The sequence below is a fragment of the Zingiber officinale genome, chromosome 4A, assembly GCF_018446385.1.
Source record: "Zingiber officinale cultivar Zhangliang chromosome 4A, Zo_v1.1, whole genome shotgun sequence".
Classification (NCBI taxonomy): Eukaryota; Viridiplantae; Streptophyta; class Magnoliopsida; order Zingiberales; family Zingiberaceae; genus Zingiber; species Zingiber officinale.
Genome location: NC_055992.1, coordinates 71,726,208 through 71,745,361, shown reverse-complemented (window position 1 = coordinate 71,745,361; position 19,154 = coordinate 71,726,208). Strand labels below are relative to the sequence as shown.

The 19,154-nt window shown below is 37.3% G+C and overlaps 1 protein-coding gene across 4 annotated transcripts in view; it reads right to left on the bottom strand.

Moving 5' to 3' along the window:
- Positions 1-6,687: 6,687 nt before the first annotated feature.
- Positions 6,688-19,154, bottom strand: part of LOC121969985 (mechanosensitive ion channel protein 2, chloroplastic-like) — a 50,049-nt gene continuing 37,582 nt past the window's right edge. For all 4 annotated transcript variants that reach the window (XM_042520355.1, XM_042520358.1, XM_042520356.1 and 1 more), the window contains 2 exons: positions 7,985-8,041; positions 6,688-7,699 (listed from right to left, as the gene is read on the bottom strand). In XM_042520355.1, coding sequence (XP_042376289.1) covers positions 6,944-7,699; positions 7,985-8,041 — 813 coding nt within the window. In that variant the 3' untranslated portion in view covers positions 6,688-6,943. The remainder of the gene's footprint in view (positions 7,700-7,984; positions 8,042-19,154) is intronic.

Sequence of the window (19,154 nt, the reverse complement as noted above, 5' to 3'; positions counted from 1 at the left end):
AAGAAACACAACTTTGAAACAAATCCGAAACTCTAAAATCATATGCCTCTTGTGTTTGGAATTCATAAAAAGAAGAACTAACATGATGTGGAAAATAATTACTAGTTATACCTCTTCTTTATATGCTAATAACCTCGAGATCTTCTACCGTATTCCTCGCCTCCTCTTGGACGACGTGTGGGCGACGATCCTCCAAGATGAACACCACACAAAACTCCTCCTCCTTCTCTAATATTCGGCCACCACCACCACCAAGGAACAAAACAGAGCAAGGGGAAAGGGAAGGGAGAGAGGACCGACCACAAGAGAGAGCACCAACAAGAGAATAAGAATTGATATCTCATGAGACCTCTCCTCCCCTTCTTTTATAATACTTGCCCAAGGCAAATAAGGAATGATTTTTCCAAAAATTAAAATCTTCCTCTTGTTTTTCCTTTTCTCCTTTTAATTTTCCTTTTCTCCTTTTAATTGATAGTATGGCCGGCCCCCTTGCTTGGGCACCAAGCAAGGGTGGTTGGCCCTTAAAAGAGGAAGGAAATATTTTGTAAAAATTTATAAGCAAAGAAAGAAAGCTCTTATAAAATTTTACAAGCTCTCTTTTAATTTCCTAATGAGGATGTTAAAAAAGAAAGTTTTAAAAATTAAAACCAAGTTTTAAAATTTAAAACTTCTCATTTAAAATTTCTTTTTTTAACACGGTGACAAAAAAGGAAAGTTTCAAATTTAAAACTCCCTTTATAAAAACTATGAGGATGGTAAAAAAAGGAAAGTTTTAAAACTTTTAAACTTTCTTTTAAACCATATGGCCTAATTCAAATAAGGAAAGTTTTATAATTTTAAAATCTCTCATTTAAAACTTGTAGATATCTACAAAGAGAATATTTTAAAAATTCAAAACACCCCTCTTAATTTAAATTATGGTGGCCGACCCCTACTTGCTTAGGCACCAAGCATAGGGTCGGCCCCTTTGAGAAGGAAGTGGCCGGGCCCTATGGCTTGGTCACCAAGCCATGGGCCGGCCTCCTCTTGGACACCAAGATGGGCTTTTCATGAGTGGATTTGAGGCATTAATGAGGCTACGACAGGGACCTAGAGGAGAAATTGGTTTTGGCCTTTCGATGAACTCGAGTATCCCGTGTTCGCCCCGAACACACAACTTAAGTTCATCAATAATAACTCATTCTACTAGAGAGTTATTATTGCACTACCGCACCAATCCCAAATTACATTATGGGCTCCTTCTTATCATGAGTGTGTTAGTCTCCCTGTGTTTAAGATATCGAATGTCCATTAATTTAATTGAGTTACTGACAACTCGCTTTAATTAATATCTTAGTCCAAGAGTAGTACCACTCAACTTCATCGTCATGTCGGACTAAGTCCACCTGCAGGGTTTAACATGACAATCCTTATAAGCTCCTCCATGGGACATTGTCAACCTAGATTACTAGGACACAGTTTCCTTTTATAATCAACAACACACACTATAAGTAATATTATTTCCCAACTTATCGGGCCTATTGATTTATCGAGCTAAATCTCACCCTTTGATAAGTTAAAGAAATAAATACTAAATATATGTGCTTGTTATTATATTAGGATTAAGAGCACACACTTCCATAATAACTAAGGTCTTGTTCTTTTATTAAGTCAGTATAAAAAGAACTTACCTTAAATGGTCTTACTCAATACACTCAGAGTATACTAGTGTAATTTATTAGCCAAGATAAACTAATACTTAATTACACTACGACTATTCCAACAGTTTGTTCCTTTCCATCTTAGTCATGAGCAACTGTTTATAATTTATAAAGAACTGATAACATGATCTTCTGTGTGTGACACCACACACCATGTTATCTACAATATAAATTAATTGAACAACTACACTTAGTAAATAAATGTAGACATTTGACCAATGTGATTCTTTTATTTCAAAAATAAATGTTTACAAAAACTAGGTTTTTAGTATACACTCTAACACCAACATGGTCGTGGATCATCCAGAAAGAAGCAGAACTCAAAAAGCATCAAATTGGAGCATCTTAAGTGGAACACGGCTAGACCGTGTTAGCATACACGTGCATGTTCGTTGTTGTCATGAGACAAAAACAAAAAACCAAACTTCAAATGGACATAACTTTTGATTTGGATTAAGCTATGTTGTCAAAACCGCAAGTGCGTAGTTAAGTCATCAAATAATAAAATATCAAATCCACAGGGACTATTGATTAAGCACTAACTAAGTTATCTAGATAATCAAAAGTTGTGTTAGTCATGAATGTAAAAGAGATAGAAATAGAGATAGCAAGAGAGAGAAGTTTGAGAGAGAGGACTTAGAGTAGAGAATGTCAATGGAAGACAAGCAATCAAAGGAAGAAGTTGAAATTTGGAAGATGATTCTAGAATTTCGGTTTCACTATAATACTAGTTAATGTCCCTATATATTGTTTATCTTCTTACCTCCATACTTATATTCTTGTAGGGATTCTAATCAAATTACTGGCATGAACTTGTTAAGGTTACACATGAGTGTTTACACCAATTCCTAACACCATTAAGTAAAGAAGAAATTCTAGAAAATCTACTTAAAGGGATACCCTTTGTCACTAAGGGCTCTATGGTTCTACTGTCTAGAGTTCTCTCATTTACTTCTTAATGTTAGATTAATATTATTAAGTAAAGAGGTAGCATATCCTTTACATCCATATGCATTCACCACACAAACATTTAATCAAACACAAACAAAGCACAACACAATAGAACAAACCACAAACATATCATAGAATAGGGAAATAATCAAAATATCGTTCATACATCAGTATCACATCATAGTTACTCCCTACATCCTAAAATTCAGAGGTCTACTTCATGGAGAAAGAAGAACAAATCAAATATATGAAAGAAATGCTTAGTGTGGAGATTGTCGATGTCTTCAGGATGTTTTCTTGCTTGGGAGGTGGATGGATCATCATGGAGGCTCTTAGATTGTAGATCTAAGGCTCCCCACAAAGAAAAAGCCTTCCCCTAAGGAAAGGGGTGAAGCCCCAAACCCATGTTATCCCTCAAAGGGGGATTCTACACCCTTTTATAATAGGGTACAACCTTGTTTTTACGCCACACGGCTGTGTTATGATACAACCATGGTATAAAACCCACTAGAAGAAGGAATGATCGTGCCTTCATGGTGGTGTCATAAAATCTACTGTTGAAGAGGGCACAACCATGCCCATAAGGCATGACCATGGCATAATTGCCATTGCTGAAAAGGCATAGTCATGCCTATAAGGCATGTCCATGACAGAAACTCCACTGCCTTCTGCTCTTTTGGTAAATGTAAGGCACAATCGTGCTTTATGGGCACAACCTGACCATGGAAATAGCTATAAAGAGGCACGGTCGTGCTTGTGAGGCATGGTCTGGCCATAAAACATGTTACTTTAGGAGATGTAAGGCATAGTCGTGACTGGGAGGCATGGCCTAGCATAATTGTTGTTATTGGAGAGGCACGGTTGTGCCTTGTAGGCATGGCCAAATCATGGAAGATGTTAGAGCCTCCAAATGACATGGTTGTACCATTTGGCACGGCCATAGTTGGCTGATGATGTCATGACCGTGCCTTATAGGCACGACCGCGCTTTGCCTCTTTCACCCCAATCTTGTCCATTATGCTCCGTGTTTTTTCTCTAAAATGTATTCTATCAATGAAAATATGAAAAGAGTAGATCTTCGAACCAAAAAAGTATAAGTATGATATAATAATGAAATAGGATGTGATAATTGTAAATCATGCTCGTGAAATGCAACAAGATATATGTTAAACGATGCTTAAAATAGGTATAATTTACACACATCAAACCATGGAGCCCACAACTTATAAAATCAAAACTTGTTCTAAGATTTACAATTTGGCATAGGGTGGAAACCGTAACATCCAAGTTTTAGGCCCCAAAATATAATTTCCATGCACATGTGGCGGTGCCTCCTATTTTTATGGAGATTTTGTATCCTACGAAAGTGTCCCAAATTTGTTAGAAAAGTTTGTTAGTTTTAATATCCTTCGAGGCTATAAAGGAACCAAGAGCCACTTGTTTAAGGCGTCTAGGGATCAAGGGGTTCTCCCCTTTCCTAAGAGGGTCTCCTTGATACAAGGAACCCTAGCAGAGAGTTGTTTCCAAAGAGCCATCGAGATTCCATTGACCAAGGATCTTGGAGATCAAGTCAAAGATAACCACGAATACTACGGCTTAGCTTTCTTCTCTTTTCTCTTTGATTTGAGTTGAAAAATGCTTTCCTTCATGTCTTTTGCTTGTACCTCCATCTTTATGGAGTAGTCTCTTGATTCTAGGAAGAGGGAGTAGCGCGATACGTTGTTAATATTACTTTAATATTTATTCATCTTTCTTTTATTATATGATATGTTGATCCATGATCCGGCCTTATTGTGCATACATGATTATAATACTAATCGTGCATCTTCATATCCCATGAGACGTGACGTCTTAGGTGAACCCAATTCTCCGAACTACAAGGACCAAGATTTAAGGGGTTATTCACGATAGTTCAAGACCTCATGAGAGCACCATTGGCTATCATAGAATTTAATGGGTTTATCCCAATTCAATGCCACAAAATAAGAAATCGCACCTAGGGGACTATGGGGGTATCATGATAAGAGCCTCCCTATAAAAACGATCATTTTAGTAAAGCTATCTTAAAAGTAGACATCGTGTTTAGGTAGACATACCGATATAATTCTAAAAATCTATACCAGTGATCTCACGATAGACTACCTCCATGTGTATCAATATTAGGAATAAAATGAATAGTATGTAAAGTATTAATAATTATCATGATAAAATCGAAATCCTAGAATTACTTTTTAAAACTGATTTTCTCCCACAAATGGATGATTCTCACCATTTTTAATTATGTAGATAACCTGTTTCATAATTATGACGAGATTTATAATTTCCATTGGATCAATTTTTTATTATTCGGCAATAGACGTGGACTTGCTATTTTTGGCCATCAATGTGCGCAATGTATTTAGACGGAGAAGTTGACATGGAAGAAGTCCGATCGATTGAAAGTTGGTGTGGGTAATCGGGGATATCGGATAAACAACAAAGAAAGGACCGTTGTATAACAACGAGCTATGAGCGTCCAAAACATGATCCAAGAATTATAAAAAGGGCTTCGGAGGAGACTTCAGAATTAATATCTTTCCCACATCCAACATCTACTTCGTGACTATTATTGGTGTTCATCCCAGAAGCTACATAGAGCAAGCCAAAGCAATTTACAACAACTTCATTTCAGTAAGTTATTTAAGTTTATTTTTGTTGTATTTCCCTTACCATTATTGCTCTTGTTTTGTTTGTTAGAACGGATCTGTAAGAGTTTTCTCCAACTTTAGGTGTCTGATAAATAGAAAAGTGATGAAGTCGTATTGAAACATAGATTGTAAAGTAGAAACTTGAGGATTTCAAGCCAAGTAAAATTTCTCATGTTGCTATTGTGTTTGTTTTGATTTAGATAATGTTTCTAACTTAACCGCTTTCCCTTCTCCCTTTATCACAAACTAAAAAGCCCTGAGCTTTGGTGCAGTAGTAAGGATATTTAGTTGTCTCCTAAATATTCACAGTTCGATTCTCAACTACGACATATTTGTAAAAAAAAATTCTCCAAATGAGATTTGCAACTAAAAGATACTGGACTTCAGGACTGTCCATTGCAAGTGCTTCCCGATTTACCCTGATGATCGATAAAAAAAACTTCCATGAGATCAGACCGATCACTCAGACTCGACGTTACCCAACCTGATTAATTATTTTTTTATCACAAACTAAAAAGATACACTAAACACAATTAAATCAATCATTAAATTGTATTTCTAATCTACCATATGGATCACAATCAATACACAAGTTAACATCACCAAAAGCATATTGAAAGTCTCATTTCTAAACTTTAACTTTCTGTCAACTATAACATGGTGTTAATTAAATTGAACCTAAAGCCAATTGACTGGTTATGAGGCAACTGCATTCTAAACTGCAGAACAATATCAAATTCAAAAATAAATTTAAACTACATAAACCTCAAAACAAAAAAGTTTCAAGTCAGATTTAAGTCAAGTTGCTACCTTAAGTTGATTCAAGTGAAACAGCTTGCTTTATGTGATGTACCAATATGAATTTAGGCTTAACTGAACATGAGTATATGGTATGGCCTTTATTAATTATGTATGCCAGATCTTGTTTCATCCAGTCCCTCAAATTTATTTATTGTTAGAACACGAAAAAGTGGTTACTTTATTAACATTTAATCACAAATTTCCCAAAACACTTTATTTGATAATATTTTTTTGGATAAGTGTATAAAATTAAAAGTGATTTTTATATTCCTTATTGGACATGCTCACATCAGATCCCACACCATGAACATTTACTCAAATTCAAAGAATGTCAAATGTGAGTATATGTTCAAGGCTCTAAATCCATGTGCTTGTATCATTTTAAACATTTGATCTGTCAACATGTTCATTCTAAAAAAGATATTTATTCCTAATTCTCCTTTATCATTTTGTTTGAAACCCTCATGTATGCATTTTATTTCTACTATAAATTTTATAATTATGATCGGATCTACAACATGATCTTACGGGCAAGTTGTGTTCAACAATTTTAGACATCAACGTGCCCAAACTCAGAATGATCATATTTGTTACTACATGATATACCAAACAGGTTCTGGTTGATGAACCAAAGGGCCCAAATCTCCAAAGGAAATCATTTAATGTCGTAGGATGTACGTCCTGTACAACTATAATAGCAACGATTTCATCCCATTAAATTGTTTCAGCCATCCTTTCAGCAAACACCGTGCCTTTATTTTCTAAAAAAATGAAAACCACCTTGACAGCATTAAAAAACATTACTTAGCTGTCTTGATCCTTCTGATCAACCATCGGAGTTGAACCCTTGCTCTCCTTGGAGGATGTTGCAGACATACTCGCATTGCGTTCAGCTGCAAACTCATTTGCCTCTAATTGTGTGGACGATGGACCTATTCCTTCTTCAATAGGTAAGGTGCGTTTAGATCCCTCAAGAGCAACACCAAGGACAATGTTATCTTCATAGGCAGGTCTGGCAACTTGTTTGACTGCTTGAACCCCACTTTCACTCTTAACGTCAATTTGTTCATGGGTAGACTCCATCATGGTAGGTTTTTGGTTGCCTGCTTTAGAAGCTGTATGTAAGGAATCCAAACTTTCCATCTGTGAACTGGAGGGAAAATTAGAGTGCAGTGAAGCTGTAAAGTCCTTGTTGCTTTTAGGCGAAACATCTTCAGGATATGCCACCTTCTCTTGGTTCTTATCAAAGTCATCTGATGTTGCACTTTCAGCAGTTGAGTTATATTTTGGTTCCGATGGCGTGTTTGTCTTGCTGCTTTGGTCTTCATTTACACGTGGTGTTGCACGTAGTTTGGCTTTGTCATCGCCATTGATTCTTGATTCAGAATCAATCAAAAGAAATGGACGATTAACTGCAGCAGAACGTCTAAAAACACTTTCTGCAAAAGGAATGTTCTCTATCTCTGAATCGCCATATATTTTCTGGACAGTACGAATAGGAGTAGCAAGCCTAGCCCTGTGATGGCTTATGACTCTAAGAAGATCGAGTAAAACAGCTTCCTTTTTATAGAAAAACACAATTTTGTTAGTATCAGGTGTAATAGAGGAACTGAATAGCAAAATATGAAATGGAGCTAGGCGACTTAACATTAGGATCAGGTACTAGAGCAGATGAAAGTAGGTTGGTTCAGAGAGAAGATGTTTAAGTGTTTCTATTTAAGTGGATATTTATCATAGCTAACATTACGTGCTTCTATTTTTCAATAAAAGAAAATCACAAAATACTCAAAAAGAAAACACTACAAACACTCAAGTCATAATTGAAAGGGATGAGTACATGTGTACCTTTACACAGAGATACTCTTCAAAGTGTGAAGTCTTGACAAAGCATGAAATAAGAATCTGCAAAAGAAGATAAAAGTATAGAGCGACAAATATACTAGAAAGCGATAAAGAAAATTGGTTGACAAACATCAAAAGTGTTAGTCAATGCAACACCAAAATGGAACCCTCAAAATGAAAATATATATGTATATATATATCCTGCACACCCCTTTCGTGGGCGATCATGGGCGACTCTCATTGAGTTCGGACGCCCGGAACCCTCCCGAGCGCCTCGAGCGACCGGGTGCTTGGACTCAATGAGAGTCGCCCAGCAGTCGCCCACAAACGCGGTGTGCAGAATAACCCCTTATATATATATATATATATATATATATATATCACAAATTTGATTAGCATAAAGGAAATGGAAACTTTTAAAAGGCTAACTAACCCATACAAATTTAAAATAAATTGCAAATATTCTACAAAAGAAACAATCTCTATCCTAAAAGGACTCAATTGAGTTTGAGATAAATCCTGTATTCTCTAGGAAGATATTACCCAAGATAAAAGCACCTTTAATAATTCATTATTCTAAAAAAACTCTAAATAAATAACCCTCTATAAATTAAAATAAAATTTCAAATTTGCATTATTTTATCCAACCATGGAGAACTTGCCTCTAAACAAACTCTTTATCATTTTCATACTTGCAAAAAAAGTGTCTCTCCCACTCTTAGTATGATTTCTTCACTTTCCTTAGTAGTCCTTCAAATTAGTAAGAAACCCATGAATCTCCTCTTATCTTCCTTTTTTTAGTCATCTCTTCTACAACAACAACAACAAATAATACTTTATCCCATTAAGTGGAGTCCGCTATATGGATCCTCCTATGTTATTGAGTTCAATCCCCTACTATATACTCATTTATACTTTATCCCATTAAGTGGAGTCTGCTATATGGACTAATCTGTTCTCGTCCAACAGACTTTTCAATGAAGAAAACACATTACACTTTGTTCAATCGAGACCTAGGAGTGTTGCACTGAAGATGTAGACACAATTGAAGATGCTATTGGAAACTGCTTAGTAGGGTGTTTCGTAGGACGTTTCCCAGGTTGGATGGCCATCAATAGCATGGCAAACAGGTGGAGTGTCAAATACGAAGTTCAGCTACATAAAACTGTGGCTAATGCGGAGGATTGTGACAAAGTGTTACATGATTGTCGATGCATCCCATTAGGTTGCCCGCTATACCAGAAACCATTACCCACAGGTTTCTTTTTTTGGCAGGAGGAGCTCCAATGGCTGCCGATATGGGTTCAAATTTTTAATCTCCCGCTAGAATGCTAAGACAGTGCGGGCTCTGAGCAAAATAGCTTTGCTACTTGGCAGGCCGCTCTATACAGACCAGGTGACGAGGCAAAGAGGATGAATTAATTTTGCCCGAGTGCTTGTGAAAGTAGACATCCGTCACCAAAGAACCACTAGATTCTATCCCCGTCACACTACCAGAGGTATTGAGGTAGCTGTTCCTCTTCAATTCGAATCAAAATTTAAGTTCTGTGAACAATGCCAGCACATGGGTCATTATCAAGAGCACTGTAAGCACGCTGATCAGCATGATTCTGTGTGGTAATTCAACTAAGCTGATTTCCGGACCACATGGGGATACCCTCATTTTTATCAATGGTTCGGGAGTCTACCGGCTCATACCAGAGGCCACATTGCCAGAAATTCTTTGGACAGCAGGAGGTTGGCCAAATAGCTAATCAGAGAGAAACATCGCAGTCTCCATCTGAGTAAAGGCAAGGAAATTGTACCTATTTTGGGAGTCCACCAGCTCAATCGAGAGGCCACATTGCCTGACACTCCTCAAATCAGTTTGGGGCAATAGGAGATTGGCCAAATTGCAAATCAGAGGGAAGTATTGAAGCCTCATCAAAATGGAGCTCATCTGAATAAAGGCAAAGCAATTGTAACTGAGAAAGGGGTGGTTCAGCAATATGGAAGAAATAAAGGAAGCAGGAAACATCAATATGGATTGGCATTGGCAGAAACTTTTACAATAGTGTAAACTAGCACATGTTCACAAACTATTGCAGCAGTGTAAACTGGCACAGGCTCAAAAACTGTGTTCAAAAATGGAGGAATTCCAAAATACAGCCCCTATAACCAGGAGCACGAGCAGGGCTATGAGTGCCATAAAACCTTTAGGCAAGCAAAAAGAGATGGTAAGCAAGGGAAAACAAAAAGCAGCAGCAGATACAACAGTACTAGAACTGTTACTGAGGGGAGGGTCTTCCTTTTGATACTGAACTTAGTAGGAGGATACAACGTGAGCGGGAGCAAGTCGCCCGACAACAAGAATGAAGATTGCTAGCTGGAATATACGAGGCCTCAATAAAGGCCTCAAACACAAGGGAGTGAAAAACTTCCTTTGTAACAACAAATTGATAGTGTTAAGACGGTTGGAAACTAAATTATTATCAGAAATTGAAATGAGGCAGTTTCAGCAATTCCAGATGGAACAACTGGATATTCGGAGTAGGATATTTTTGATATGGGATGAACAAAGGATCGAACTTGAGGTGCAGGAATGACATGACTAATTTGTGCATTGTAAAGTGACCTGCATGTTAGAATGTATACTAAAAGTCTAGCTTTTTGTATAAACATTTATTTTGAAATGAGAATCACATTGGTCAAATGTCTGCATTTAGTTAAATGCAATTGTTCATTTAATTTATATTGCAGATAACATGGTGAGTGGTGTCACACAGAATATCATGTTATCAGTTCCTTATAGATTATAAATAGAATCTCACAACCAAGATAGATTGAGGCAAACCATTGAAATGATTGTAGTTAATTTGGTACTAGTTTATCTTGACTATAAAATTACACTAGTATACTATGTGTGTATAGAGCACGACCATTTAAGGTTGTTCCTTTTATACTGACTACATAAAAGAACAGAACCTCTATTATTATGGATGTGCATACTCTTAATCCCGATATAATAACAAGCATATGTACTTAGTATTTATTTCTTTAATTTATCAAAGGGTGAGATTTATTCATTAAATCAATAGGTCCGATAGTTAGGAAATAATATTATTTATATGGTGTGTTATTTATTATAGAAGGAAACTGTGTCATATTTATTAGGATGATGATGTCCCCTTGAGGAGCTCATAAGGATTGTCATATAAACCTTACAGGTGGACTTAGTTCCGACATGACAATGAAGTTGAGTGGTACTACTCTTGGAGCTAGATGTTAATTAAGTTAGTTGTCAGTAACTCATTTAATTAATGGACATTCGATATCTTAAACACAGGGAGATTAACGCACTCATCATAAGGAACCCATAATGTAATATGCGATTGGTGCGGTAGTTCAATAATAACTCTTTAGTGGTATGAGTTTTTATTAATGAACTTGAGTTGGGTGTTCGGATCGAACACAAGAAGCTCAAGCTCATCAAGAGACCAAAATCAATTCCTCCTTTAGGTCCCTGTTGTAGCCTCTATGTATAAAGCCTCGCATTCACCCAAGTCATCCTTATGGCCGGCCACATCCTTGCTTGGTACCCAAGCAAGGGGCCGGCCAAGATGGGTTTAAAAGTGAGTTTTTAATTTTTTTTTAAATCTTTCTTTTTATAGCCATCTACAATGTTTTAAAAGAGAAATTTTAAATTTTAAAAACTTTTCTTTTTTGAAGTCATCCACATGGTTTTAAAAGAGAGTTTTAAGTTTAAAAAATCTTTCCTTTTGTAGCCATCTAGAATGGTTTAAAAGAGAGATTTTATTTTTATTAAAATTTTTCTTTTTTTTAACCATGATTTAAATGAGGTTTTAATTTTAAAAATCTTTCCTTTTTGTAGTCATCTACAATGTTTAAAAGAGAGATTTTTAATTTTAAAACTTTCCTTTTGTAGTCATCCACAATAGGAAATTTAAAAGAGAGATTTTAATTGTTGTTAAAATCTTTCCTTTTTAGTCATTACCAAGGATTATAAAAGAGGATAGATGGTGCCTTAGAGGTAATAATCATCTACACAATTTATATTTCTCTTCTACTCTCCTTGTGGCCGACCCCCTCATATTCTTATTCTCCCCTTGCTTTCTCACCTAAGGCCGGCGGCATCAAGAGGCTTCAACCATCTTGGGGCCGGCGGGTTGCAAGGAAGAAAGAAGAACAAGAGATGGTGTTCCTAACTTTGATCCCTTGGTGGCCGAAAGTCTTGGAAGAAAGAAGGTCTTGGGTGGTTTTTGCGTCTTGGTAGATTGTCGCTCACACGACGTCCAAGAGGAAGAGAGGAATACAGCAGAAGATCAAGAGGTCTTTAAGCTATAAAGAAGGGTATAACTAGTTAATTGTTTCCGCTGTGTACTAGTTTATTTTTCCTTTGTATGGATCCTGAAGTACCAACACAAGAGTCTAACGATCTTGTGCTTTGATTGAGGTCTCTGTAGTTTAACCTAGGGTTTACTATAAGGAGTTTAAATATTCAATTTCTTTAAAAGGCTTTGACTAGGAAGTAGTGGATGATCTCAAACCCAAGAAGGCTGAGTGTCTCGTCAACGACCTAGAAGTCAATCCTTGAAATAGATATTTAATCAACTTCTGTAATATGGTTTAACTTCTGATGAACACATGGGTTGAACTTGGATTAATAATGTTAAGTTTTGTTTGCAATCCAAGTTTAACTTCTGAAAAGCACATGGGTTGCTAGGAAAAGTTCTGTGCTTGTACAAATTTTTATACAAGGGAAACAAAAAAGAATTCCGAGTAGTGCCAACAATTAGTATCAGAGCTAGTTTTCTACCTCTGTGTGTTTGGTTTTCAGTTAAATTATGCGTTTTTCATACATAAATTTAGGCAGGATAATAGTAGGATGTGCAAATAGATTAACTCTATGGTTGTAGGCATCCTAGTTCCAACTATTATGGCCCAATTGTGTTTGTGTGTGATTTGGACCATCGGGCATGTCGAGGGCGTGCATGATTATAATTATTAAATACAGCAAGAGCTGTATTAGTTTTAGAATTTTACATTCTGTTCGATCTAGATTACATGTACATTCCCTTGGGGAATATAGGATCGATAAATGTAAAATTTTATTTTTGTCGCGGATCATATCCTTGCGAGGCGTCGTGCTATTTGAGAATCAGAAGTGCAGCGAAAAACGAAGCAAGATAGACGCGACGACTTGACCCGTTGGTGGCGGCTAGGGTTGGTGCGCACGAAGGACAGCTATGGATGAGGCCATAATAGTTAAAAAATTATTTTTTATATTTATTGCCTTTTATGTTATTTATATGTGCTGTGTGTGTGCATGTTAAAATTCCACGTTTTAAATAACTAAGTGGGAGAGAAATTATTTAAATTTCACGGTCTTCATTACTGGTTTGTAAGTGATGCATTCAAACTTGCGCGTTGGCTTTGAGTGTCTTCCTCCACATCGGATGAGTTTGTTTGCGGATCACTAGATCAAACTCCCTTTATGGATGATTATAGGAAATTATTTAGTTTTGTGTGATCTTCTCCATCTAAAGGGGCATAATCCTATTTAATGGACTAAGTATCAAGTAATGGTATACACTTAGGCGCATTTAATAGTATCCTCCCCATCGGAGTCACTGCTATTATTTATGTGACCGAAGAAAAATCAACTATTAATTTTATTTGTCATAAAATTAGGTTGACAAGATAATAAAATTAATGGGTAAAACTCCCTATTACAAATGTTTGAATTTGTATACGTCCACACTATCGTGGCATACAAAATTCATGGTGTTTTGAGGTGTTGGTGAATTTGAATGATATTGTTTGAGGAATCAATATTATTTTAAATTCTAAAGTTTTGACCAAATATTTTGTGATTCTTAGGATTTCAAATGGCTTTCAATCCTTTTGCTGTTATATTGAAAGAAAACAAACTTACTGGTCCCAATTATATTGATTGAAAACGAAACTTGGACATTGTCTTAACTGCTAAAGGTTACAAGTTCGTACTTTTTAAGATCTGTCCAAGTCTGCCTAATAGCGATTCTAGTGAAGAGGAGATTGAATATCATAAGAAATGGGTCAGGGCAGATGAGATAGCGCGGTGTTACATTTTGGCTTCTATATCAAATGTGCTGCAACATCAACATCAGGTCATGCCTACCGCTTATGACATGATGCGCAATCTCAAGGAACTCTTTGGACACCAGAATCAGGCTGCTAAGCAAGAGGCTATGAGAAACTTGATGACGACCACCATGACTGAGGGGACACCCGTGAGGGATCATATCCTCAAAATAATGGCTCTTTTGAATGAGATGGAAGTCCTTGGAGCAGAAATCGATGGGGAAACCAGGTCGATATCATTCTCCAAACGCTGCCTAAAAGTTTTGAACAGTTCCGTCTGAACTACAACATGAACAAAAGGATTTATTCGTTGGCGGAACTTCTGACAGAACTTCAAGCAGCAGAAGAGCTATTTCGTCAAAGTTCTTAAATTCACATTGCTGAAAATGTTTCTGCTTCTAAGCCGAAAGGCAGAAAGAAGAAAAAGAAACAAGTTGGTTCAACAAAGAAAGTGAATCGATCTCTAGGGACTGGGGTGCATGCAGGTGTGAAGAAGCCGAAGGGCAAGTGCTTCACATGCAAGCAATCTGGACATTGGAAAGTGGACTGTCCTCGCAAAAAGGAGAACAATAAAGGTATATCTTATTCTCTAGTGGTTGAAACATTTTTAGTGGTGTTATCTACCGGTACCTGGTATGTAGATATGGGAGTCACTGATCATGTCTGTAATTCATTGCAGGGTTCCAGGAAACTCGACGACTACATGAAGGGGAGATTACCGTCTACATGGACAATGCTAGAAATGTGACGACTGTTGCAGTGGGAGATGTTTATTTATCTTTTGATAGAAATAAAACATTGATTTTGAGAAATTGTCTTTACGTACCATGTTTTAAAAAGAACTTGATTTCAGTTTCTAAACTATTTATGGATGGATATTCTGTTTCTTTTGATGACAAAGTAGTTGTCAAGAAAAATAGGGTAGTTATCTGTTCTGGTACGTTAGTTAGCAATTTGTATACTCTAAATCCAATAACTCCCACGATACAACAAATGAAAATTAATAACACATCTTCTAATTCTAATAAGAGAAAGCAACTTTTGGAAATAAACCAAACATATCTTTGGCATAATAGGCTTGGGCATATTAACTTTAGTAGAATTCAAATACTAATAGCCGATGGACCTCTGGGTTCATTGGTAGTGGAAAACTTTCCGACCTGTGAGTCTTACTTAGAAGGAAAAATGACTAAAAGGTCTTTTAAGGCAAAGGGATATAGAGCCAAAGAAGTGTTGGAATTGGTTCATTCTGAATTGTGTGGGTCTATGACTATCTAGGAAAGAGGTAGTTTCAAATATTTTGTCTCTTTTATAGACGACTATTCAAGATATGGGTACATTTACTTGATGCGCCGCAAGTCTGAGTCCTTTGATAAGTTCAAAGATTACAAGGCTAATGTGGAGAAACGTCATGGTAAAAGTATCAAGACACTACAGTATGATCGTGGTGGAGAGTACCTCTTAGGAGAGTTTAGGAGTTACTTATCAGAGGTCGAGATTCAATCTCAATTGTCTGCACCTGGTACACCTCAACAGAATGGTGTGGCGGAACAAAGGAATAAGACTCTTATGGAAATGGTTAGATCAATGATGAGTTATTCAGAATTACCAAATTCGTTTTGGAGATATGCTCTGAAAACGGCGGTATACATTCTGAACTTAGTACCTTCTAAGTCAGTAACCTCTACTTCCACAGAATTGTGGAATGACGTAAGCCTAGTCTAAAACATATTCGGATTTGGGGTAGTCCAGCACATGTGCTGAAGGGAGACGCTAATAAGTTGGAATCACGTACAGAAGTTCACTTGTTTGTGGGTTATCCTAAAGGAACGAAAGGTGATTTATTTTATAGTCCTAAAGATCAGAAGATCATTATTAGCACTAATGCCCGATTTTTAAAAGAGGACTATGTAATGCACCACAAGCCCATGAGTAAAATTATTCTGGAGAAAATAAAAAAAGACACCTCTACTTTAGTACCAACGGTACAAGATGAGATACCACAAGAAACTGCAACACGTGTCACAAATGATGCACAATTACAAGTAATGTCTCGTCGTAGTAGGAGGGTTGTTAGACAACCTGATAGATTCATGTTTTTGGGAGAATCTTCGGACTTGATCCCTGGTGAACATGAACCTGATCCCTGGATATATGATGAAGTACTCCAAGATAAAGATGCAGCATCTTGGCAAAGTGCAATAAACTCTGAAATAGAATCTATGTACTCTAAACAGGTCTGGGAGCTTGTAGAACTACCAAATGGTGTAAAAGCCATTGAATGTAATTAGGTCTACAAAAGAAAAAGAGGGGCAGGAAGGTGAAAACCTTCAAATCAAGGCTTGTTGCAAAAGGGTATACTTAGAAAGAGGGAATCGATTATGAGGAAACCATTTCGTCGGTAGCCATGTTTAAGTCTATCCGGATTCTTTTATCTATTGCCGCTAATATGGATTATGAGATTTGGCAAATGGATGTCAAAACAACTTTCCTTAATGGAAGTCTTGAAGAAAATATCCATATAAAGCAACCAGAGGGATTCATTGTGAAGGCCAAAGAGCATCTTGTATGTAAGCGATCTATGGACCAAAGCAAGCTTCGAGATCTTGGAACATCCGGTTTAATGAAGTGATCCAGTCTTATGGATTTATTCAGTGTACGGATGAGTATTGTGTATACAAGAAGAGTAACGAAAACGTGGTGGTATTTCTTGTACTATACGTAGATGGCATTTTGCTCATTGGCAGCAATGTCAAAGTGTTGTCAGACGTAAGGGTATGGTTGTCCAAGCAGTTTGATATGAAGGATTTGGGAGAATGTGGACATATTCTTGGAATCAAAGTAATAAGAGATCGCAAGAAAAGAATGTTGTGTTCATCCCAAGCTTCATACATCGATACTATTCTAGCTCGTTTTAGCATGCAAAACTCCAAGAAACGTTTTCTACCTTTTCAGCATGGAGTAACTTTATCTAAAGAGATATCTTCTAAAACATCAAAGGAAATAGAGGACATGAAGGCAATTCCTTATGCTTCGGCTGTAGGAAGCCTAATGTATGAGATGCTATGTACGAGACCGGATATCTGTTTTGCAGTGGGCATGGTTAGCGGATATTAAAGTAACCCAGGACAAGGACATTGGACTGCCGTAAAGCATATATTGAAGTACCTGAAAGGAACTAGAGATTATATGCTAGTTTACCAGGCAGATGATTTGCTCCCTGTGGGTTACACGGATTCAGACTTCCAATCAGATAGGGGCAACAGTAAGTCGACCTCAGGGTAATGTGTTTACTTTGGGAGGTGGAGCCATAGCATGGAGGAGTGTTAAGCATAAATGCGTTTCGAACTCCACCATAGAAGCTGAGTATGTGGCAGCCTCTGAGGCAGCCAAAGAAACTGTATAGCTCAGAAACTTCTTGATGGACTTAGATGTGATTCCTGGTTTGCCCAAAATTATCACAATTTATTGTGATAATAGTGGTGCAGTAGCAAACTCGAAGGAACCACGAACTCATAAGGCAAGTAAACTCATTGAGCGCAAGTACCACTTGATACGAGACATCGTAAAGCGAGGAGAAGTTGTTGTCGCCAAGATTGCATCAGAAGATAACCTAGCAGATCCTTTCACTAAGGCCCTTCCGGCGAGATCTTTTGATGGGCCCTTTCACTATACAATTTCTATTCCTCTATTATTCTCCTTGTGGCCGACCCCCTCATATTCTTATTCTCCCCTTGCTTTCTCACCTAGGTCGGCGGCATCAAGAGGCTTCAACCATCTTGTGGGCGGCGGGTTGCAAGGAAGAAAGAAGAACAAGAGGTGGTGTTCCTAGCTTTGATCCAATGGCCGAAAGTCTTGGAAGAAAGAAGGACTTAGGTGATTTTTGCGTCTTGGTAGATCGTCGCTCACACGACGTCCAAGAGGAAGAGAGGAATACAGCAGAAGATCAAGAGGTCTTTAAGCTACAAAGAAGGGTATAACTAGTTAATTGTTTGCGCTGTGTACTAGTTTATTTTTCCTTTGTATGGATCCTGAAGTACCAACACAAGAGGCTAACGATCTTGTGCTTTGATTGAGGTCTCTGTAGTTTAACCTAGGGTTACTATAAGGAGTTTAAATATTCAATTTCTTAAGAAATAGTGGATGATCTCATACCCAAGAAGGCTGAGTGTCTTGCCAACGACCTAGAAGTCAATCTTGAAATAGATATTTAATCAACTTCTGTAATATGGTTTAACTTCTGATGAACACATGGGTTGAACTTGGATTAATAATGTTAAATTTCGTTTGCAATCCAAATTTAACTTCTGAAAAGCACATGGGTTGCTAGGAAAAGTTCTGTGCTTGTACAAATTTTTATATAGGGGAAACAGAACAGAATTCCGAGTAGCGCCAACACTGCAAAGTGACACACAGACCCATAGCTATCACTTTTGTGTATGGCAGATTGACTACGATTGGAAGGAGACCATTATGGAAAAGCCTACAGCGTCTATCAGATGATATAGCTTTACCTTGGGTTATCGTAAGGGATTTCAATACTTATCTATTAATAGAGGATAAGTATGGAGGACTCCCTCTCTCACAAAGCAGTCTTACTGAATTCCAGAATTTTGTTGGAGTGATTGGACAGGATGTAGATACACATGGTCCAACGGTCACATGTGTAGTAAACTTGATTGAGCTTTAGCGAATAAATGTTAGTCGAGGCTGAGTTATTGAGTTTTGCTAGCTTCACACCTCCAGGCTGTCTATCAGATCATTCGGTCAACACCGTCTCTATTCTAAATAGTGGCATTCAAATTCTTAAGTCATTCAAGTTTTTCAATATGTGGGCCAAGCAGAGCACCTTCTTGGAGATGGTTAACACCAAGTGGACAACCTACAAGCAATAGATTGGCCAAGAAAAAATGGAGTACGGAATTGTGTAAATTCTAAAACTTCTGAAATTAGACTTGAAAGCTTTGAATGTCGTGCACTTTCAGCACATTTCGGCATGAGCAGCAGTTGCACTAAGATTGGAGGAGGCTCAAAAAGCTTGACTGTCTTG